General features: G+C 40.1%; 1 protein-coding gene across 2 annotated transcripts in view; it reads left to right on the plus strand.

Moving 5' to 3' along the window:
- LOC142662106 (C-Jun-amino-terminal kinase-interacting protein 3-like) overlaps nt 1-25,330 on the plus strand; it is a 381,524-nt gene that overhangs the window by 162,224 nt on the left and 193,970 nt on the right. The window contains exons 7-8 of one of the 2 annotated variants that reach the window (XM_075840017.1): nt 5,286-5,379; nt 10,589-10,716. In XM_075840017.1, coding sequence (XP_075696132.1) covers nt 5,286-5,379; nt 10,589-10,716 — 222 coding nt within the window. The remainder of the gene's footprint in view (nt 1-5,285; nt 5,380-10,588; nt 10,717-25,330) is intronic. The other variant, XM_075840018.1, reaches the window with a different exon arrangement.

Here is a 25,330-nt window from a genome sequence, read left to right on the forward strand (position 1 = left end):
TGAAAGAAAAGCATAGTTTTTTTCAATGAAGATAACATTAAATGAATCAGAAATACACTCTATACATTGTTAATGTGCTAAATGACTATTCTAGCTGCAAACGTCTGGTTTTTAATGCAATATCTACATAGGTGTATAGAGGCCCATTTCCAGCAACCATCACTCCAGTGTTCTAATGGTACATTGTGTTTGCTAACTGTGCTAGAAGTGCAATTATATTAGCACCACTGTAAACAGTTTTGCTGTTTAGAGGAGCTATAAAACTGACCTTCCTTTGAGCTAGTTGAGAATCTGGAGCATTACATTTGTGGGTTCGATTAAACTCTCAAAATGTCTAGAAAAAGAGAGCTTTCATGTGAAACGTGACAGTCTATTCTTGTTCTTAGAAATTAAGGCTATTCCATGCGAGAAATTGCCAAGAAACTGAAGATTTCCTACAACGGTGTGTACTACTCCCTTCAGAGGACCGCACACACAGGCTCTAACCAGAATAGAAAGAGAAGCGGGAGGCCCCGCTGCACAACTGAGCAACAAGACAATTACATTAGAGTCTCTAGTTTGAGAAATAGACGCCTCACAGGTCCTCAACTGGCCGCTTCATTAAATAGTACCCGCAAAACGCCAGTGTCAACGTCTACAGTGAAGAGGCGACTCCGGGATGCTGGCCTTCAGGGCAGAGTGGCAAAGAAAAAGCCATATCTGAGACTGGCTAATAAAAGGAAAAGATTAATATGGGAAAAAGCACACAGACATTGGACAGAGGAAGATTGGAAAAATGTGTTATGGACAGACGAATCGAAGTTTTAGGTGTTTGGATCACACAGAAGAACATTTGTGAGACGCAGAACAACTGAAAAGATGCTGGAAGAGTGCCTGATGCCATCTGTCAAGCATGGTGGAGGTATTGTGATGGTCTGGGGTTGCTTTGGTGCTGGTAAAGTGGGAGATTTGTACAAGGTAAAAGGGATTTTGAATAAGGAAGGCTATCACTCCATTTTTCAACGCCATGCCATACCCTGTGGACAGCGCTTGATTGGAGCCAATTTCATCCTACAACAGGACAATGACCCAAAGCACACCTCCAAATTATGCAAGAACTATTTAGGGAAGAAGCAGGCAGCTGGTATTCTATCTGTAATGGAGTGGCCAGCGCAGTCACCAGATCTCAACCCCATAGAGCTGTTGTGGGAGCAGCTTGACCGTATGGTACGCAAGAAGTGCCCATCAAGCCGATCCAACTTGTGGGAGGGGCTTCTGGAAGCATGGGGTGAAATTTCTCCCGATTACCTTAGCAAATTAACAGCTAGGATACCAAAGGTCTGCAATGCTGTAATTGCTGCAAATGGAGCATTCTTTGACGAAAGCAAAGTTTGAAGGAGAAAATTATTATTTCAAATGAAAATCATTATTTCTAACCTTGTCAATGTCTTGACTATATTTTCTAGTCATTTTGCAAATCATTTGATAAATATAAGTGTGAGTTTTCATGGAAAACACAATTGTCTGGGTGACCCCAAACTTTTGAACGGTAGTGTACGTCTGAATAGTGATGCTTCACATTACCAGTACTTGATCTGATCTCACTGTCCAATTATGCATTTTGAATCCTTGCTCGTCAAATTTCATGTAAACTCTTTCTATTCATACTAGAATTGAACATGGTATGAATTGGGACACACAGTCTTGAATTTTGTTATGGATGGTTTATTACATTGATACTTTAACATCATAAATTGAGTATATATGTACATGGAGAAGACAATATATTGAAATACTATGTCAAACTTTTAATTTCAACTGCTTTTAAGCTGATTTGTTGCATCCAATTTTGTTTACTTATGTTAACTGTCACATTTCTAAATAAAAAGAGAATTGAAACAAAAAGAAGTAGCAGACCGTGAGATTGCCCATGCTGACCCCTGTACACATCTTAAAGCGCCTACAATGGGCACGTGAGCATCAGAAGTGACCATGGAGCAATGGAAGAAGGTGGCCTGGTTTGGTGGATCACATTTTCTTCTACATCAAGTGGATGGCCAGGTGCATGTGCGTCACTTACCTGAGGAAGCGATGCATCAGGAGGCAAGCTGGAAGAGGCTATGAGGAACGTGACAAAGTATTTGGGGTGTTGACTCCAAAACCCCAGATCTAAAACTGATCAAGCAGTCCATTCATGAATTACATGACGACTATTAACTTGATTGCAGGGGTAATGTGTGGCTAGGTAGAGGGTTAACAAAGCCAGACCCCCCCCCCCATTGACCAGCTGATCACTGGGCCATCTTCATTATAGAAAGGGGCTGTTTAATTTAGACAAGCCCTTTAACACCTGTTTACAAATACAGTGACATTCCTCTAACTTTTGATCTGTGAGGCTGGTGTGATGCTATATTTTGTGTACCAACAGATGGAGTTGTGTGGGTCTGGGTTTAGGCTGTATTTGTGTGTTCTTTCTTGTTTGAGTTAGGGTATGTTCACACGCTAGACAAAATACGGCTGAAAATCAGAGGCTGTATTCCCTTGAAAATAGCTCTGTATTTTACAGCCACTTTTAAAGCATCAAGCCTTTTTTTTTTAATGTGTTTTTTTGTGGCTGTTTTTGGACCTATTTTTCTATTGACCCAATGAAAAACGCCTCTAAAAATGGCTCAAGAAGTGACATGCAATTTTTTTTACGGGGCGTTTTTTTACGCACCGTCTTTTCAAATGGGAAAAAAACGCCCCGTCGAAACGAAACACTGTTTTTCCCATTGAAATCAATGTGCAGATGTTTGGAGGGGTTCAGCTTTCTTTTGGGGCGTTTACGGCTCGAAAAACGGCTGAAAATAAGCCGCGTGAACATACCCTTACAGTTGGCTGTATGTGTCTGTGGGTAGCTGATTTAATGGGGAGTTCTGCTAGCTTGCTTTTACCATTTGCCAAGTTCTTGGCCGATAAGTACCCTTTACTCATACACAGATGTACTAAAATGCACACTGCTCCCCTGCAGTCAAAGAGTTAACACACTTTAATGCCTATTCATTCTTTACGTCAACGATGCTTTAGAAAATTTTATAGAATATCACCTATAAACAAGTGGTAAATGTTATTTCTGTATTTACAGTGGAGTGTGTTTTGGGGCTTGAACTGAGCACTTCGTCAGATATGACACCTTAGATAAAATTTCAAGTGCAAACATCCGGTTTTAAATAAGTAAAAAATTAATCCTTTACAGTGTATAAGGCCTAAGTTTTAAGATGTACAGTGCTTACATAAAAGTACAAAAAGAGAAAATAAAATGACACATGAAAATGTGTAAAAGCTTATAAAACTAAATGGGGGAAAGCACAGGTAATGAAGCAATACACCGTTCCAATTAGGGTTGTCACGATATCAGAATTTGGACTTCGATACCGATACCTCGTGTAGTATTGCGATTTTTTTTTTTTTATACCAAAACGATACTTTGCCAACAATAATAAAAAAAAATGTTCTACCATTTTCTGGTGTGAGGCACGAGGTGTGATAAATTTTGAATCTCCATGTGCCTCACATTAATAGTAATTAACCCCATCATGTTTCTCAGTCATAATGGACAACGTTGGGTTAATGTGTGAGGTACATGATGGGGTTATTTACTATTAATGTGAGGCACATGGAGCTTAAAAATTCATAATACCAGGTGCCTCACATTAAGGCCCTGTTTACACTGAGTTTTTTTGCAGGCGAAAAAAAGGCCTCAAAATTCCTGAAGGAATCTTGAGGCAGATTTTGACCTGCCTGCACTCTCTTTGCCGCGTTTTTCGGCCACAGCCATTGAGCGCTACGGGCAAAAAACGCAGCGAGAACCGCTTTCTCTGCCTCCCATTGATGTCAATGGAAGATCAGAGACAGAAACACCCGAAGAAATGGGTGGGACGCTTTTTCCCGGGAGGTTTGTTTGGATGTTTTTTGGCGCGGTTTCGGACGTGGTTTCCGCGTCAAAAACGCACAAAAAAAATACTGAGTGAACAGGGCCTAATACGTGAAAGCAAGCGGTTTTTATTTACTTTTTTTACAGCGTACACATCATGAATGAATCTATAAATTTGTTGTGCAGGTTATTACGGTCGTATCGATACTGAATATGTGGATGATTTTCTGTATTGAGACTTTTATTTTAACGTTTATTTAAAAAAAAAATGTGTGTATTTTTTTTATTTTTATTTAACAATACTTTATTTTTATTTTATTCTATTTTTAAACTTTAATGTATTGGCATATATCTATATGTCCCTCAATCGCCTCACAGGGATTCCCTGAGATGCGATCAAAGGGGTGTAACCCCTTCTCATTTTACCATTGAATGCTGCGTTCGTCTTTGATTGCGGCATTCAAGGGGATATTGGCAGAGATCAAAGGTTTCTCTCATCTCTGCCGTAAGAGCGGGGCTGGGGCTGTATATTACACCCATTGCCCCTCTCCTGATCGCTCGTGCACACTTGTTGTGCCCTCACGGTCAGGATGATGTGGTGTCGGCACTAATGAGCGGCGGGTACTAAAGACAGAACATGGGGGTGTTTTGCAGTTCGCCCGCTATTGTTCTCTGTCTTCAGGGCCGGCCGCATCACATCTTGCTGACTAAATTCACGTGTTACAACACTAAGCTGTGCGGCCGCACAGCTTAGTATTGAAATGCATGAATTAACAGTTTTGAATAGTTTGAGGGTGCCCGCCATCAAAATAGTATCCTAGTGACCTTATGTCTGTGACATACCCATTGCAGTTTTGTCGCCAATATTGCCGGCAAAAATGTGACAAAACTACATTGTACTTTGAACCGCCATGGGCCCCACGGGAGCCTCGGGCCACCTGCGGGCATCCCGAACGCCCTGATGATCCGACATTGGATATTACAGCAACTTCATACCTTGAAATGATACTTAGTTCACCCCCTAACTTCTAATGGATATCGGGCGAAAGAATGAGTATTTTCACAAATAATTGATATCCAGAGTGCACTCAAAACAGTTGCTACACTTTTTTTCGATCAGCAACAACCGCTGTGGGTAGACTGCGGAGCCCTATTACAGCTGTATACATCTTGGATGTTGAACGGGGCCTTGTTACGGCCATGTGCATGAGGGCCTTATTATGGGTATGTGTTGGATTGACTAAGGGTTACTTGTGTCCTTATTTTTAACCACTGATGACTCCGATATTAAGACTAGCTGAGTTTTTGTGTGAACTACATTGATACATTTTAGTATATTTTTTTAATAATGTATTTGTAATACAAATTGCTATTTTTATGTCTGACTACTTAGTAGAACCCTCTCAGCCAGAAATGGGGTCTGTCGTTGATGACATCATTAATTCTACTCCAGAATTGAAACTACATTTGGAAGCTTTTGAAGCAAGGTTAGACTATTTATCAACTTGATCTGTAACTTTTGTACTGTAGTACACTGTATAATCCATTTGTTTTCCTCTTTGTTCACCTGAGGTTATCATGCACTGTATGTAATATAAAAATAAATGGCTTATAAAGAATTTCCCATACTTTTATGTTGGTAAATCTACCAAGAGGTGCCAAAACATAGCAGCATGTTGCGGTCTAAAGTTAAGCTCCAGTCTTGTGTAACATTTGCACACAAAAAAATTAAAGCATAAAAAAGTAAGTAATTTTGAAAACCTTTTAGAGGAAAAAAAAGGGTAAAAATCAAAAGGGTTATGTCTAGTGCAATGGTAACTACGACAGGTCATGCTTATAATAAATATAATTCTGCAAATGTTTATAGGAAAACGTACACCTTGTATTTTGCAATGTATATGTCTATTTCTTTGTCTATTTTATAGTTTAAAGTATCACTGTTAGGGTTTGAAAAGGCTTTTTTTCACAATACAAATTATTTAAAACAGAATTTCATAACTGATACGTTTTGTAAATCAATTATTCAAAAATATCATAACTTATTTACTGCTAGTGGGATTGAAACCCGGATGGGACAATCCTTAGACTGCTTGCGATCAGCTTCTAACAGGGCATAAGAAAGGGGGCATCTTGATGGTACAACCTCTTCACTGGAAGGCAGAGGTGTGTGTTTTGAACAACATTCGAATGTTGTTGCATAATCTGTTATTGTCTCATTTAAAGCGGCTGTTCAGTGAACAGTTTCCCTTTACTGTTTTTGTACTCCGCCTGGGGAAAAAGAGACTGGAGGGTAGAACATGTGAACAAGCCCTTATTTGTTCATTTTATAATGACATTTTTTTTTTCCAATATACTTTCATCAATTCAATATCAATTCATCTCACTTTTTAAGATTCTTGCTGTCATTTAATAAGAACCATCATTATTTACTTCCAGTGGTTAAAATTCTTGCCTGGGCATTTGAAGAACACAGAGGTGCATGGCTTTTTCGAAGTAACAACTGAATGCAACCAATTTCAGACCGGGAATAAAATTGTCAGGCCACCAATAAAATTGACTATGGGGGCCCACCCCTGTTAATTTTTAGGCCTTATGTACACGCACATTATACCAAATAGTATTGGGATGCCATATATCACAGTGAGTTTTTCCTTAACACCTTCTCACCCCAGGATGTATAGGTACGTCATGGGAGAAAAGCGGTTTCCGCGATTATGGCATGCAGGTGTCAGGGGCCAGCACTATTCACAGAGGGAGGGGGTCTGTAATATACAACCGAGCTTCCACGGCAATGCTCGGGATCGGAACTAGCTTCAATCCCTGCCATTACACTGCAAGGATACCACGGTCAACAGCGACCGCAACATCTAAGTTGTTTACAGAGGGAAGGGGCTTCCTCTGTATATAATTGCCCCCCCCCCCCCCCCGCGAATGGTGGGCTGCCGATGGGTTGGTATGGCAGAAGCAGGGCCTAATCGGCTTCGTGAAACTGATAGTTATACTATATTGTACTATATAAGTAGTGCAATGTATTATAACAGTGATCAGAAGATTAAATATTTTTAGTGGAACTAAACTAAAAAAGTTTTAGAAAAATAAATAACTGTTTCAGGTAAAAAGAAAATCGCTTTTTTTCCCCCTAATCAAGTCCTTTATTATTGGGAAAAAAAATGAAACCATGAAAAGCTAAACATAATTGTACACCTGAACTATAAAAATATCACTTTTTATTAAACAAATGGCAGAATTGATTATTTTTGGTGATGTTGCCTCCAAAAAAGAAAATGTTATCTAAAAGTCGCATGTATCCCAAATTGACAACAAGTGAAGTACAGTTCATCCCACAATAAACAAGCCCTGATACAGCTGCTTTAGACGGAAAAATAAAAAAGTTATGGCTCTGAGAATATGGCGACCCCAAAACATGATTTTTTATTGTGTAAAAGTAGTGAAACGTAAAAAATTATTTGTATTTGGTATTGCCGTAATTGTGTTGATAAACGAAATAAAATTAAAATGTTGTTCATACCGCAACGTGAACTGCGTAAAAAAAATTGCTGTTTTTTTGTCTGTTCACCTCCCAAATAATTAAATATTAAGTGATCAAAAAAATTGCATGTACCCCAAAATAGTATCAATTAAAACTACAGTCTGTCCAGCAAAAAAACAAGCCCTCACATTGCTCCGTCAAGAAAGAAATTGAAAAGTTATAACTCTTGGAATACAATGATGCAAAATAGGCCCAGACTAATTTATACATCCAGCAATTTTTAGTCCTATACCCCAGGGCATAGCTAAAGGCTCATGGCCCCGATGCAAAGGTTCTTCTTGGGGTCCCCCCCCCAAAAAAACTTCTCATGGCCGACGGCCCGCAGCTTTCAGCTGCATCGCTGGGTCTCCTAAGTGACCCAACAATGCAGCACTAGCAGCCAGGGGCGTCAGTAAGGTCTTGAAACATCAGGGGTAATAGCCCCAATAGATATCCCCCCCAAAAATGTTTTATGTATATATAGGAGACAGCCTATATATGGCAATACCACCCTATAGCTATGGATAGGATTAGATACAGTGGCTCAGCAGACAGTATCCCACATTATAAGAGTAGATACAGTGGCTCAGCTGACCGTATCACACATGATAGGATTAGATATAGGGCCCAGCAGACAGTATCACACATTATAGGATTAGATACAGTGGCTCAGCAGACCGTATCACACATGATCAGATTAGATACAGGGCCCAGCTCGCGACATTGTGGCTCCAGCGCTGGACCCAGGAAAGCGAAGTATAAGAATTGTTTTGCTTTTTATGTTTGTTTGTGTTTTTTTTTTTTTTTTAACATTTTCGGTCGTTGGACTCTGTCGGATTCAAGGAGTACTTCGATAATGGCGTTTTTTTTTTTTTTATTCTCAATAAAATGGATAACGAGGGTTGTGTGTGTCTGATTTTTATTTCAATAAAATATTTTTTCTATGTCTTTGTATTTTTATAAACTTTATTACTACCACCTTAGTAATGGCTGCTGGCTGATTGACAACGTCCATTACTAGGGCTGGGCTTAATGTTGGACATGAAGAGGCTAACACTAACCCCCATTATTACCCTGGTACCCACCGCCACCAGGGATACCGCTAAGAGCCGGGTAAGATACTGGGGCGGCCTCAGTCTGATATTATTAGGCTGGGAAAGCCCAAAAACAGTGGCCTTTCCCACCCTGGTAATGCTAGCTTGCTGCTGCTATGTTGTATTTGGCTGGTTATAAAAATGGGGGAACCCCACATCGTTGTTTCCAATTATTTATTTATTATTTTTTTTTAAATGGCGTGCCCCCCCCCATTTTTCATAACCAGCCAGATACAACAGCAGCAGCGCAGCATTACCAGGGTGGGAAGGTCCACTGTTTTGGCCTTTCCCATCTGTAGAGATGGTCGTACCCGGCTTTTCGCGACACCCCTGGTGGCGGTGGGTATCGGGGTAATAATGTTGGTTAGTGTTAGCCTCTGCATCGGCTAACACTAAGCCCCGCCTTAGTAATGGACACTGGGAATCAGCGAACAGCTAATAAGGCAGTAGTAATAAAGTTTAAAAAAAATACAAAGGCATAGAAAAAATGTTTATTGAAATAAAAAACCACCACACAATCCCCATTAACCATTTTATTGATAATAAAAAAAAGCCATCAACGAAGTAGTCCTCGAATCCGACGTATTCCAACGACTAAACCTGTAAAAAAGCACAAACAGAAAAAAAAAACATTAGTAAGTTCACATCACTGCGGTGTTGTACTCAAGAAAATGTGGGTAACCAATGTTGGGGTGCTTTTTGTACTCCTGTAATCTTTGCAAAAGTTAAAAATTTGAGTCTGCTTAATTCGCTGAAACACCCGTGGGGTCAAGATGCTCAATACACTCCAAGATCAGTTTTTTAAGGTTGTAATTTTCTAAAAGTCGTCAATTTTTGGGGGTCTTAATGGGGTCACTTCTTGTGAGGCACATGGTGTTATGAATTTAGTACCCCCATATGCCTCAATAATAGTAATTAACCCCATCGTGTACCTTACACATTAACCCAATTTTGCCCATTATGACTGTGAGGTACTTGATGGGAATCACTACAATGGTTATAATAATCATCGCAGGCATCGCTGTGTCTGCTACAGCTAAATAGTTACTCGCCTCGACGCTCCTTTACCCTCACCATCAGTGAACTGTAATAGTACAGTGCATCGCTGGAATCACCTGCAAAATGTGACAAACTATTACATTAGAGTTGGAAAGGTTTAAGAAGAGAATGCAATCTGTGGCTCCAAAGCTGTAAGGAAAACTATTATTCCCACAAGGTCCTAAGGGTCTGCAGGTGTCCTGGTATGCTGGGAGTGATGGAGATAAATTGGAAGACAGTCAGGTATTGAAAAATATTTGGTCGTGCCGACTGGGTGCTTTGAATACCTGGATCAGGGGCACCCTGGGGGAGTCACTGGCTTCCCGGTGGGTCAGTTCAAGCCTGTTTACAACTGTATGCCTAACAGTTTCATCCTTTTCCCAAAGACTCCCATGCTAAAAGATAAAAAAAAACAAATATACCATGCTTTTCTTTTTCAGTGGGCCTCTGCATTGAATAGAGTAGTCGACTATACATTTTAAAAAAAATAAATGGAATTCAGATATACCAGCCAGATATATACCGCTCACACGTACATTGTTTTGACATACGTCCCGTCAATTCTAGCCTATGGACGTGCTCACCATATATGTCAGGAGCTTTTCTTGGCCACATACGCTGAACATTTGTACACAATGAACAACACAGTCTAACTGTAATCAGCCGTGCACCTGATCATCACAGGAACAGAACCGTTTTTTTATCCACTGGAAGTAAATGGCGAAGGTCACTTTAAATGAAAGGAAGCAGAGATCTTAAACTGTGAGAATATATATTGGAAAATTATTTCACTTTTCAGTACACAATAAATTACTTTTAGTTGTTGAAAATATGTCAAAGGGGTTTGTCCCGGTGACTGATTGCCTTTAATAACATCTCTGAATGACTTGTGTCTCAAGTGGTTTACTGAAAAACTGAACACTTTGAGACAATAGAAAGTTTTTGTGCCTTGTGTAATACACCTTTATATTCATAATACATTTTAGTATTTTTATTTAATGCACAAATGTCTGTGTTTGTGTGCCCTCACTCAAGTATCCCAAAAGCAATATCCGATCTAGGAGAAGAAGCACTTGAGCGGAACAATGATTCACTTTTTGCTGAGATGTATGGAGGCAGTCCAGAATTTATTTCAGACGTTGATGAGGGTGCCGACTTACAAGGTATTATCTTTTTTTTAAATAATTTATGTTATACGACATGGCGTTGCTAAAAATGTAACACTTTTTTTTGTGGCTATTGGCGTCAAAAAATCCCCCCCCGTCAGACACGTAGATATGTAGGTAATAGCATGAAGTAGTTATGTCTCCAAATATTACCACCACACTGTGACTGAATAATAACCTATAGAGTGACTAAATAACACCACCAGTATTCGGTGATTGTAGTCATTTGCTTTTCCTTTCTTCTCCTTCTGGCCCAGCCGATAATGAAGGCTTCTTTTAGCTACAGTTTGCAACATGGACATCTTTGGCTTCGATCAATTGCAGCACATTCCACCCTCTCTGCCCTATTCACATCTCAAATCCCCCCCACTTTGTTGTAGCATTTGTATTGTTTATTTGCTGTCAACCAACTAAAATTCCAACTGCAGTTTTCCGTAGCAGACATTGTCCCAGTAACTATGACAGCCATATTGCCCACATAAACAGTGCCTGCCAGAGAGTGTTCCAAATCCAATGCTAGCCATAGAGCAGTCCTTTAAGCATAAGTGCATGAGCAATGTTTCTTAGAGAGTTCCCTTGTGATACGGTACCTGCTTGAGAGTGCACCCATATACAGTGCCTGACAATCCCCCCCCCCCAGCTGATCAGAGACCTCCAGGTCAAAACAAACACACAAGACAACACACAACACATATGCTGTTATAAGGGATACATGTTCCAGTGAAAAATTCCTGCACACTTTGACCTTTTTTGTACAGGTGTGAATGGCCCAATAAGTGGCCACTACATGTCAGTATTACCTTGCTTGCACACTATCAACCCCTTAACCTCCCCCCACCATTTTCACGGCGGCCCAGCACAGCACCGATTGTGACAATTATCACAATATAAGGTCTTTTCATCTGTAACTGAGCAGGCTATAACCCTAGCTAGAGGAGGAATATGTAGTGTACACATTTTTTCCCCAAAGGCCTTTTTAGGTTTGGCACATAAAAAAATGTTAAAATAAAACAAAAATAAAATACTAAACAACTATTTTAACAAAAACGTAACGTCTTGCCAGTGTGTCCAAAGCCTTTGACACGATGCAGTTCCTCTAACTAGGCCATGTTATATATCTAAATAAACGTCAGACAATAATGGACACAAATCACTTTAATTGCACACAAAATAAAAAAAGTTCTACTTTAACCAGCCCGATCAGAGTATTCAAAAAAAAAATCATCTGGTCATCAACCACTTCCTTCCACAGCCATTTTGTCTTTTTTTTTCCACTTTTTCCTCTCCACCTTCCAAAAGGCATAACTTTTTTTTATTCTTCCATCGATGAAGCCATATGAGGGCTTGTTTTTTTTTGTGGGACAAGTTGTTGTTTTTCACAGCGCCATTTATTGTTCCGTATAATGCACTGGGGATGTGGAAAAAATTTCTTTGTGAGGTGGAATGGGGAAAAAATAATCCCTCCACTTGTGTTTTTTGCGTTTTAGTTTTTACAGCGTGGTAAAAACTACATGTTAACTTTATTCCGCAGGTCATCATGATTACAGCAATTCCAAATTCATATAGTGTTTTTTTTATGTTTTACCACTTGTACAAGGATAAATGGAGCAGTATGAGTGCTTGTTTTTTGTAGTAGTTGTAATTTTTAATTGTATCATTTTGGGGTACATATGACTTTTTGATCACTTTTCCATTTTTTGAGGTAACCCAAAAACAGTGATTCTGTTTTTTTTTACTCCGTTCACCATGCGGGTTAAATAATGTTATATTGCAATAGTTTTGGATTTTTATCAACGCGGGGATACAAGTTAAGTTAATTTATTTATTTTTTTAAAATAATTTACGTAGCTTTTGAGGGAAATGGGAAAAACGTTTTTTATTAACTTCTAATATTTTTCTTTCTTATAAAAATGTTGCGCTGAGACCTGAATCCATCAGGTCAGCGGCACTGACGGTTTCAGTCAAAGACACGCAGGATCGAGCTGTTATCAATCACATGTAAGTTATGAACTTAGATGTGATATATTACATGTGGATCCTGTGTGTCAGAAAAACGCAGGACCCGCCGACAGGGCCACCTCCAGGTTTATGTGGGCCCTTGGCCGACACAGACTTAGTGGGCCCCTTTGCGGCACGGCGGCAGTAAAATGGCAGAAAACGTCACTTTGTGCCCCATATAGAAGTTAGGCCCTGTTTATTCCCCCCATAAAGAAGTTAGGGGCCCCAGTTTGTATCCCCATCAATTTAGTGCCCACTGTAGATAGTGCCAAAAAAGGCCCCCCTCCCAGGTAGTGCTACACAGCCTCCCTTTTCAGGTAGTGCCACACTGCACCCGTCCCAGATAGTGCCGCACAGCCCCCCTAACTGCCTTTGGGGCTCCCTCTAGAAGTGGAATCTCCAACCTAGTATTAGCACTCTGCCATTTACTAGGCTACAGACTCCAAGGCAGAGTACACAGCTACCTCCCTGCTCTGCCATGGCGTTTAATAATATCTGCGTCCTAAGGACACAGATACTATTGAATATGGCGTCGCTACCGCTGTAGCTGCTAACGCGGCCACTGGGCATGGGGGGGCTGTGACGCCGGGCTTCTATAGCTGCTACAGCAGTAGTTATGCCACTTCCTAGACGGGCTCCCCCTACAAGCGGAATCCCGTCAGCAACCCTCTGGCCGGGGATTCCACTCCTGGAGAAGCCATGACTCCAGCGACCGCACCCGGTGGCCGAGTGGGCACCCGGAAGGGTAGTGGGCCCCAGCACTTGACCGGGTTCGCCGGGTGATGACGCCGGGCCTGCCGCCGACACTGAACCCGTCAGGTCCGCAAGACTGAGAAATTCAGTGAATAGTGAACTATACATCTGTTCTGTATAGAGAATACAGAGCAGTTGTCTCCCCAAAAACTAATTTTTAATAAAAAACAATTAAGTTACACTAATCATACTGACTGATCTTTTTATTAATAAAAAAAAAACACTCAAAGGTTTGGCCTTAAGCGAGTGGGACCCCGCTCGTAACGTACAGCTGACACTCAGCTAAAAGTTTTTCTTTGTATAAGGAAAAGTTATACAAGTTTCCAATATACTTTCTATTTGAACCGGAATACCTCAAACAAAAATGTTGAACAGGATTAGAAAAACAGGTCTGCTTTCTTCCAAAAACCGTTCCACACCTGTCCACTGGTCGTTTGTGTTATAGGCAGCTCAGCCCCATTCACTTCAATAGGGTTGAGCTACAACACCTCATACAACAATGGACAGGTGTGTCGCTGTTTCTAGAAAAAAGCAGCCATGTTTTTCTAATCCGGTATAACCCATTTAAGGCCCAATATATGTGCTTTATAAGGCTGGGGCTACACCTATAAATTGCCTAGCAAAACTATTCACCTCCTTTGTGTTTTTCCTGTTTTGAGCATTACAACCTTGAATTAAAATAGATCTTTCGGGGGTTTGTACCATTTGATTTACACAACATTCCTACCACTTTGTAGGTGCAAAATATTTTAATGTGACCTAACTAATAATTAAGCCAAAAAACAGAGAGCTTTAATGTGCATAAATCTTCACTGCTTATAAGTCAATACTTTGTGCAGCCACCTTTTGCTGCAATTACAGCTGTAAGTCTCTTGGGGTATGTCTTTATTATCTTAGCACATCTGGGATTTTTGCCCATTCTTCCTGGCAAAACTGCTCCAACTCTTTCAAGTTACATGGGTTGTGTTGGTGTACAGCAGTGTTCAAATCATGCCGCCGATTCTCAATTGGATTGAGGTCTGGACTTTGACTCGGCCATTCTAAGATATTTATGTTTCCCCGTAAAACCACTGCAGTGTAGTTTTAACAATTTTTGTTTAGGGTCATTGTCCTGCTGAAAGGTAAACCTCCATCCCAGTCCTACAACTCTGGCAGACTGAAAGAGGTATTCCTCATTTGCCCTGTATTTACTTCCTTCAATCCTGACCACATCTCCAATACCATCCAATGAAAAGCCTCCACACAGCAAGATGCTGCCACCACCATGTTTCACTGTGGAAACGGTGTTCTTGGGGTAATGGGAAATGTTGAGTTTACACCACACACAACTTTTTGTCCATCATGGGAAATGCTAACTTTTAGTCTCATTTGACCAGAGAACCTTTTTCCGTGTGTGGGGAGTCTGCCACATGCTTTTTGGTGAATTCGAAACATATTTTCTTATGTTTTTCTTTAAGCAATGGCTTTTTTCTGGCCACTCTTCCATAAAGCCCCACCCTGTGGAATGTACCGCTTATAGTGGTCCTATGGGCAAAAAACTGTCATCTCCGGGGTGGATATTTGGAGCTCCTTTTAGTGTGATCTTTGGTGTCATGGTTGAATCCCTGATTAATCCCCTCCTTGTGGGGTTTGGCCTTCTCCTGACAGGTTTGTAGCTGTGCTTTATTCTTTTTTTTTTTTATAACCCAACCCTGATTTATACTTCTCCACATTTTTGTCTCAGACCTGATAAGGGAGCTCCTCGCTCTTCAAGTTGCTTGCTTAGTGGTGTTGCAGACTAAGGAGCCTTTCAAAACAGGTGTACTTATACTGACATCATGTGACTGATCATGTGACACTTTGCACACAGGGGATCTTATTCAGTGATTTAATGATGTGACTTCCGGAGTTAATTGGTTTGTCCAGACCTTATTTAGTTGTTACATCGCAAAGTGGGTGAATAAATTTGCACTCACAACTTTTCAGTTTTTTTGTTTTTTTTTAACCAGATATATGTTTTCATTCAATTTGACTATTTTGTCAGGTCCATTACATAAAATCAAATTTAAAATCCATTTTAATTCCTGGTTGTAATGCAGCCAAACAGGAAAACGCTAAGGGGTGAATACTTTTGCAAGGCACTGTCGTTTTGATCACTCATTACAGAGAATCGCTCTAAAATCGCTGTCCATAGGAATTCATTGAGTAGCTTGAAAAACTCTTCAATACCGCCCCAGCTAAGAGAGTCTATAGTGAATTATTTTTTAATCGCTATATGCTGGGATTTTAAAAAGTAGTAGCTACTCCCCCACTAAAATAAAATTGCTTGCAAATCTCTTGGAAATCGCTCGTCAAGGTTTAGATTATTTATAATATTTTCAAAGGATAGATTTCTTGTAATAATTTGTTGTTTTTTTTTTTAACTCAATCAGCCTTAACCCCTTCCCGCCGTAGCCCTTTTTCAGATTTTCGTTTTTCACTCCCCAACTTCCAAAAGCCATAACGTCTTTTATTTTTCTGGCGATATAGTACTATGATGGCTTGATTCTTGCGGGACGAGTTGTAGTTTTTCGTAGCACCATATATTTTGCCATATAATGTACTAGGAAACGGGAAAAAAATTATTTGTAGGGTAGAAAATGAAAAAAACTGCCATTCCTTTATGGTTTTTTGCACGCCGTTTTTACGGAATTCACTGTGCAATTAACATGTTAATTTTATTCTGTGGGTCAATAAGATTACGGCGATACCAAATATATATATAGTTTTTTCTATATTTTACTACTTTTACAAGTAAAAACCTAAGTGTAAAAAAGAAAATGTATTTTGTGTCGCCAAATTCCGAGAGCCATAACATTTTTATTTTTCCGTCGATTAAGTGGTATGAGGGCTTATTTTTTGCGGGATAAGCTGTAGTTTTTAATACCATTTTGGTGTACATGCGACGGTTTGATCACTTTTTATTTCATTTTTTGTGGGAGATGAGGTGACCAAAAAATAGAGATTCTGGCGTTTACATTTTTTATTTTTATTTTACAGCGTTCACCGTGCGGGTTAAATAATGATATATTGTAATAGTTCAGACTTTTACGGACGCGGCGATACCAATTATGTTTTTCTTTTTTTTTCTATGCTCTAGTGGGAAAATGGGGAAAGGGGTTTTTTTTGAGCTTTTAATTAACACCTTCCCGACCGCCCACTGTCTTTTGACGTCAGGCGGTGCAGGTGCTTAATCTACAGAGACGTCTTTTGGCGTGAGAGCGCTCGTCCTCTAAGCAGGAGCTGTTACTAACAGCTCCTGATCTTAGAGCAGCCTCCTGAACACAGCTGGGGTCGGCAAACATTCCAACCCCAGCTGTTTAACTCTTTGATTACTGCGGTCCGTGACCGTGGCAAGATCAAAGGGAATTCCCCTCTTTGATCGCATCACTGGGATTCCAGTGATGCGATCAAACACCGGGGAATCCCTCTGCAGTCAGCCCTGGGGACCTACAAAGGACCCCAGGGCTGTCTGTTCCGTGTGCCTGCTGTTCGGACACACTATGTGCTGCCCGATCAGCAGCCTGTGTCATAGTGACACAGTGTAATGTATTAGCATACAGGAGTATGCTAATACATTACAAGTAAAAAATAAAGTTACAAATAAAGTTATCCCTTGATGGGATTAAAAAAAAAAAAGTAACAAAACAAATAAATAAATAAAAAAAGTCCCAAAAAGAGTCTTTATTTTGCATTAAATACATTTTATTGCCCCTACACTAAATAAAAACAAAAAACCTACGCATATTAGGTATCTACACGACCGTAATAACCTGAAGAATTAATCGAATGGGTTATTTAGTGTGAAACGTGAACGGGATAAAAAAGAAACCAAAAAAACTATTCCGAGAATCGTTTTTTCCTATATTAACGGCGTAAAAAAAAAATTTTTTACCACCAATCTGTGGGAAAAAATAAAATACTATTTTTCTCGCATAAAACAAGGCCTCATACAGCCACGTCAATGAAAAAATAAAAAAGTTATGGCTGCTGAAGCGCAGAGAGGCAAAAACAGAAAAATTGAGCTGGTCATTAACGTCTTTTCAGGCCCGGTCATTAAGGGGTTAAAAAAAAAATGTTTTACACAAAAAAACAAAACGTTATTTAACTCATATTTACTTTTTTTTTATTAGTCCCCCTAGGGGACTTCAACCAGCGATCGTTAGATTGCTTGCACGATATACTGCAATACTAATGTATTGCAGTATATCGTGATTCTGACAGGCATCTATTAGGCTGTGTCACCAGATTATAAGCCCTGTCTCCTACATAATCTGATAGGCACTGTAATGTAGATAACAGCAGTGTTTTTTTTGTTTTTTTTAAAACATTCATTTTTTAGCAAGTTATTCACAATTTTAGATTTATGCTAATTAGTTTCTTAATGACCAACTGGGCGTGTTTTTACTTTTTACCAACTGGGCGTTGTACGGAGGAATGTATGACACCGACCAATCAGTGACCAATTAGCGTCATACACTTCTCATTGTTCCAGCCCAGCTTCTTTCATTGCACAATCCCACTGTGCTGTGGATCATGCTGGGCTGGAACAATGAGAAGTGTATGACGCAGATTGGTCACTGATTGGTCGGCCTCATACATTCCTCTGTACAACACCCAGTTGGTAAGAAGTAAAAACACGCCCAGTATTCTATTAAGAAATGAATTAGCATAAATCTAAAATTGCTAATATCTTGCTAAAACATTATCATTTTTCAAAATAAAAACTGCTATCTACATTACAGCGCCGATCAGATTATGTAGGAGACAGGGCAATTATAATCTGGTGACAGAGCTTCTTTAATAGGTGCACAAAGATGGCGGACCTGGGGCCTTCATTACGCCCCCAGGCAGCCATAGCAACCATGGCCCCCCCCCCCGCGATTGCATTACGGGGGGGCGTGAAGAGCTGTTAGAGGGGGTCGCCCCCTCTTTCTAACGATTTTAAATGCTGCGGTCGCTATTGACCGCAGCATTTAATGAGTTAAACTAGCGGGATTACGCTCGAGCGCGATGCCGCTCGTTACTCTGAAGTGTTGGCTGTAACAAACAGCCGACACCTGCATCGTATGGAGCGGGTTCACTCTGTGAGCCCGCTCTATAATTCCCCTACCCGACTTTGGCATATGGATACGTCAAATGTCGGGAAGGGGTTAAATTGAAAAAAATGTTGACTTCTCCATTTACTCACCTTTAGATTCCCCACAGTTCCCCGGCAAATACAAAGGGATCCTGTGTAAAAACTTATACCAAGTGGTATAATTTATTTATTTTTCTTACAATGAGAGTCAATGGGCAATGTATGCAACTATATGGCATGCAGTTGCATGCTTTTTGCTTCTGGACTATATATACAAGTCCTTCTTAATGAATTAGAATATCATCCAAAAGTTAATTTATTTCAGTAATTCAATACAAAATGTGAAACTCCTATATTATATAGATTCATTATACACACAGTGATCTATTTCCAGCATTTTTTTATTTTAATGTTGATTATGGCTAACCATTAATGAAAACCCAATATTTAGTCTCTCAGAAAATTAGAATATTGGGTAAAAGTTCAAGATTGTATGTAGACTCACCTGCAAAGGTTTCCTAAGACTTTAAATGGTCCAACAGTCTGGTTCAGTAGGTTGCACAATTATGAGGAAGACTACTGACTTGACAGTTGTCCAGAAGACAGTCATTGACACCCTCCACAAGGAGGGTAAGCCACAAAAGGACATTGCTAAAGAAGCTGGCTGTTCACAGAGTGCTGTATCCAAGCATATTAATGGAAAGTTGAGAGGAAGGAAAAAGTGTGGTAGAAAAAGGTACACAAGCAACAGGGATAACCACAGCCTTAAAAGGATTGCCAAGAAAAGGCAATTCATGAATCTGTCGGAAATTCACCAGTAGTGCAATGCAGCTGGAGTCAGTGCTTCAGGAGCCACCACACACAGACGAATCCAGGACATGGGCTACAACTGTTGCATTCCTTGTGACAACGTCAGAAGCGTCTTACCTGGGCTAAGGAGAAAAAGGACTGGTCTGTTGCTCAGTGGTCCAAAGTCCTGTTTTCAGATGAAAGTCAATTTTGCAATTTATTTGGAATTCAAGGTCCCAGAGTCTGGAGGAAGAGTGGAGAGGCATCAATCCAAGTTGCTTGGGGTCCAGTGTGAAGTTTCCACAGTCAGTGATGGTTTGGGAAGCCATGTCATCTGCTGGTGTTGGTCCACTGTATTATATCAAGTTCAGAGTCAACACAGCCGTCTACCGGGAAATTTTAGAGCACTTCATGCTTGCCTCTGCTGACAAGCTTTATGGAAATGCTGATTTCATTTTCCAGCAGGACTTGGCACCTGCCCACACTGCCAAAAGTACCAATACCTGGTTTAATAACCACAGTATCACTGCGCTTGATTGACCAGAGAGAATCTATGGAGTATTGTCAAGAGGAAGATGAGCGCCCCTAGATCCAACAATGCAGGCGTACTGAAGGCCGCTATCAAAGCAACCAGGGCTTCCATAACACCTAAGCAGTGCCACAGGCTGATCGACTCCATGCCACGCCGCATTTATGCAGTAATTCATGCAAAAGAAGCCCCGACCAAGTATTGAGTGCATATACTGTACATACTTTTCAATAGGCCTACATTTCGGTATTAAAAATAATTTTTGAAATTGGGCTTATATAATATACTAATTTTCTGAGACACAAATTTTTTTTTATTAACTGTTAGCAATAATCATCTACATTAAAAGAAAAATATGCTGGAAATAAATCACTGTGTGTAATGAATCTATATAATATATGAGTTTAACTTTTTGAATTGAATTACTGGAATAAATTAACTTTTTAATGATATTCTAATTCATTGAGAAGGGATTGAGGTAAGGTTTAAAGAGGCTCTGTCACCAGTTTAGAACTTCCCTATTTCCTACCTAATCTAATAGGCGCTTTGATGTAGATAACTACTGTTATGAACAGTTTTCAATTTATGCAAATTGTTTTTTAAATGCCCAACTGGGCGTTTTTTTCTATTCACCATGTGGGCGTTGTATAGAAAAGTGTATGACGCTGACCAATCAGCGTCCTACTCTTCTCTTCATTCCAGCCCAGCTTGAACTGTTAAACCCTGATCTACCTTACTTCTGGTGCATTCAGGCATGTGTCAACAAAATGCCTAGTAGGAAAGACATCCACAATTATCTTGGATAAGCAATTTTTGCTGCCCATCAATCTGGAAGGGGTTATAAGGCCATTTTCAAACAATTTGAAGTCCATCACTCTACAGTGAGAAAGATTATTCACAAGTGGAAAACATTCAAAACAGTTGACCGTGTTCCCAGGAGTGGGTGTCCGAGCAAATTCACCCCGAGGTCAGACTGTGCAATGCTCAGAGATATTGCAAAAAAAACAAACCATGAGCAACATCTTCCACACTACAGGCCTCAGTTAGCATGTTAAATGTTCAAGTTCATGACGGTACAACTAGAAAATACTGACCAAGTATGGCTGGTGTGGAAGGGTTGACAAGAGAAAGCCTCTTCTTTCTAAAAAGAACATGGCAGCATGGCTTAAAGGGGATCTGTCACTAGTTTATTAATGCCCTATCTCCTAACTAATCGAATGGGTGCCATCATGCAGATAACTAGAGTGGAAATTGTGTTCCAAATGTTTGTTATTTTCACAAATATGTGTTTTTTCCTAAATATGCTAACGTAGCTATACTTGCCAAATGGGGGTAACTCTTAGTTTTCTCTGTGGGTGGTGTAATATTTTCTGAATGGCGAGGTCTAAGCAGCGTGATACAGTTCTCCTCTTCGCAACCCAGCGTGATCTCCGTTTTAATCGCGAGATCACGCTGTATTGTCCCTTCCGGCCACAGGTCCTTCAACACAGCGACTCAAAGCTCCTCCAGGAAGACGGTCACAGTTTCTGTGGATCAGAGTGATCCTGGCACAGCTGGAGGCGATTCAGGTACCATCTTCCTTAGGAGCACTGAGTAGCTGTGTTGAAGGGCCTGCAGCCGGATCAGCATGACATCGTCTATTAGATTAGTTAGGAGGTAGGGTATTAATAAACTAATGACAGATCCTCTTTAAGTTTGCAAAGTTGCATCTGAACAAACCACAACACTTATTAAATAGTGTGCTTTCTACCGATGAGAGAGACAAAAGTGGAAATGTATGGCCATAATGCCCGGCGCTACATTTGGAGAAGACTAAATACAGCATATCCGCACCATCACCTCATACCAACTGTCAAGCACGGTGGCGGAGGGGTCATCATTTGGGCTTGTTTTGCAGTCACAGGACCTTGGCACCTTGCAGTCATTGAGTCGACCATGAACAACTCTGTATAGCAAGGTATACTTGAGTAAGATGTGAGGTCATCTGTCCAACAGCTAAAGATTGGCTGAAACTGGGTCATGCAACAGGTCAATGATCCCAAGCACACCAGCCAATCTAGAACAGAATGGCTGAATAAGAAAAGAATCAAGGTGTTGCAAATTCCACACCTCAACCCAATTGAAATGCTGTTGTGGGACATTAACCCTTTCCGACATTTGTCGTATGGATACGTCATGGAAAGATAGTGCTTCCCGCATTTTGCCGTATCCATACGACAAATGGATGGCACGACTCAGAACCTGAGTCCGTGCCATCATCTCCGGATGTCAGCGTTGTATTACAGCTGACATTTGGCTGTAATTGTGGGGACTGAAATTAGCTTAGATCCCCGCCATTAACACCTTAAATTCAGCGGTCAAAGGCGATTGCTGCATTTAAGGTGTTTGCAGCTCATCGGCACCCCACCAATGAAATTGCCGGGATTCCGGTGGCTGCAATGGCAACTGGAGGCCTAATACTGGCCACCCGGTCTGCCTAGCATGGAAGCCGTTCAGACCTCTTCCGTAGCCGCCGGCAGGATGGCGCCGGCTCAGGAGCTGAGCCGGTGTCATCAGCGGTGGATGTCAGCTGTATGGGACAGCTGACATCCACCTGTAATGGCAGAAACCGGAGCTAGCTGGCGTTACAGCTGGACTGCCATTAACCCCTCAGATGCAATGATTAAAAGCGATACCATGCAATCAGGGCTGCCGACTGCTGCTATGACAACAGGACGCCTAGCAATGGCCTCCTTCTCTGCCATTACGGAAGCAGTTTAGGCCCTTTTCCCTTATCAAGTCCTTTATTAGTGAAAAAAAGAAATAAACCATACATATGTGGTATTGCCGCGACTGTAACAGCCTGAACTCTAAAAATATTATGTTATTTATTCGACGCGGTGAACGGCATAAAAAAAATGAAAACGTTATGGTTCTCACAACTTGGTGTAAGATTAATCCCTATCACTCTTGAGTTCCTTTTCTCCATAACAGAATTTGTCCAGGATTCATTCATATTTACAAAAATGACCATTCGGGAGAGATTGCACATACAATGGTTTGATGTACAGAAATCTAAAATGGCTGTGGACAGAGCCTTTATTTATAGGTTCATGCTTTCACTTAACACACATTAACCAATCAGATGATGCCAAATATACAATGTGTATGTTCACTTCTATATAAGATAACAAGATTCTTCCTCCTAGAATCCCTTCAAGAACATCTGGTAGTCATTAGTTTGGCATGCCTGGTGACGTCATCTTTATCCTATGTATTACAATGATGGGGAATGCCATGTTTTAAGAGAATCTTAAAACATATCTTATATCTCCTTGAATATAATGCAGATATTTTGATAATATTAATACAATATAAATCTAACAGGTATTAGATTTATTACTCTGACATTGGCGACAGAAAGAATACATTATTTTTACAACAGTAATTTTATTGTGTAAAAAGTTGTAAAACATAAACAAAGTGCTATAAATTTGGTATCACCGGAATCTGACTGATCCGCAGAATAAAGTTAACATGTAATTTGTAATGTAGGGTAATTCTAAAACCGGGAAACACTGCATAATAATTAGAGAGCTGTCTTGTTATGGTTGCAAATGCTAGGCACCACATATTGGCATATCTATGGAAAAAATACCATTTACACTAATTACTGCAAAACACTTGCAGGATTAACATGCTCACTACACACCTGGGTGAATACCTTGAGGGGTGTCGTTTCCAAAATGAGATCACTTCTGGGGGGTTTCCACTGTTTTGGTCCCTCCAGGGTGTTGCAAACACGACATGGCACTGAAAACCAATCCAGCAAAATCTGCGCTCCAAAATCCAAATGGCGCTCCTTCCCTTCTGAGCTCTGCCGTGGGTCCAAAAAGCAGTTTAGTACCACATATGGGGTATTGCTGTAATCGGGAGTAGTAGCTTTACAAATTTTGGGGTGCTTTTTATTTATTCCTTGCAAATATTTTTTTTATATTTTTTCAGAAAAAAAGTAGATTTTCACTTTCACAGACAAACTCCAATAAATATAGCAAAAGACCTGTTGGCTCAAGATGCTGGGGGATTTCCACTGTTTTGGCACCACAAGACCTCTTCAAACCTGTGGTGCCTAAAATATATTTAAATAAAGGAGGCACCAAAATCCTCTAGGTGCTCATTTACTTTTGAGGACTGTGTTTCAGTCCATTACCACACTAGAGCCAGATGTGAGATATTTCTAAAAACTGCAGAATCTGGGAAATACATATTGAGTTGTGTTTCTCTGGTAAAACCTTCTGTGTTACAGAAGAAAATGTATTACAAATAAATTTCAGCAAAAAAAATAAAATTTGTAAATTTCACCACTAGTTTAATTCCTGTGAAGCGCCTAAAGGGTTAAGAAACTTTCTGAATGCTGTTTTGAATACTTTGAGGAGTGCAGTTTTTATTATGGGGTGATTTATGGGGTCTATTTAGTATCAGAACTGAACTGGTCCTTGAAAATTAGCCTTTTGGAATTTTCTTGGAAATGTGTGAAATTGCTGCTAAAGTTCTAAGCCTTGTAACATCCTAGAAAAAAAAAATAATGTTCAAAAAACTATGCAAATATAAAGTAGACATATGGAATATGTGAAATAGTAACTATTTTGTGCGGTATTAGTATCTGTTTTACAAGCAGATACATGTAAAATTAGAAAAATCATAATTTTTGCAAATTTTCTCATTTTTGGTGTTTTTCCACAAATAAGCAATGCATTTAGTGACCAAATTTTTCCACTAACCTAAAGTACAATATGTCTCGAGAAAACAGTCTCAGAATCGCTTGGATAGGCAAAAGCATTCCAGAGTTATTACCACATAAATTTACACGTCAGATTTGAAAAAAATGGGGCTGGTCCTGAAGGCCAAAATGAGCTCAGTCCTGAAAGGGTTAAAACTACATCTGTGACTGATAACATAAAAATTGCTATATAAGAAAACGCAAATTTACTTACAGCGTGATATAATGGATGTGGACATTCATCTAGGAGTAAAACCCAATGCACATGCGTGTGATGTCAGCGCCTCGAACAATAGTAGGGGGCCACGCAGAGGTCAGACACGTGTTAGGCGGATATGATAGAGTTACCAGTGCAAAGGCTAGATGAGGAACTATATAGAGAAAGAAAAAATATATATATCTATATAGAGGATGCCAAGGTTCAATCAAGAGTATACGCTGGAGACACATGGCGTAAATACATTCTAAAATAATACATTTTAAAAGTAATTGGGCATGTGCGTATCGTCAGCACCTGACCAGCCAATAGCATGACTGGTCAATTGGTGAAGGTAGGCGCATGCACAGTGGGATAAGTTAAAGTGCTGTGCCAGAAAAGCATAGAAATAATTTTGAAAGCACACAATGGGCATGCACGTGATATCAGCACAAGACCGGCAGACCACAACGCAGGTCCAGTGGTGAA

The sequence above is a fragment of the Rhinoderma darwinii genome, chromosome 10 (genome assembly GCF_050947455.1).
Source record: "Rhinoderma darwinii isolate aRhiDar2 chromosome 10, aRhiDar2.hap1, whole genome shotgun sequence".
Taxonomy (NCBI): domain Eukaryota; kingdom Metazoa; phylum Chordata; class Amphibia; order Anura; family Rhinodermatidae; genus Rhinoderma; species Rhinoderma darwinii.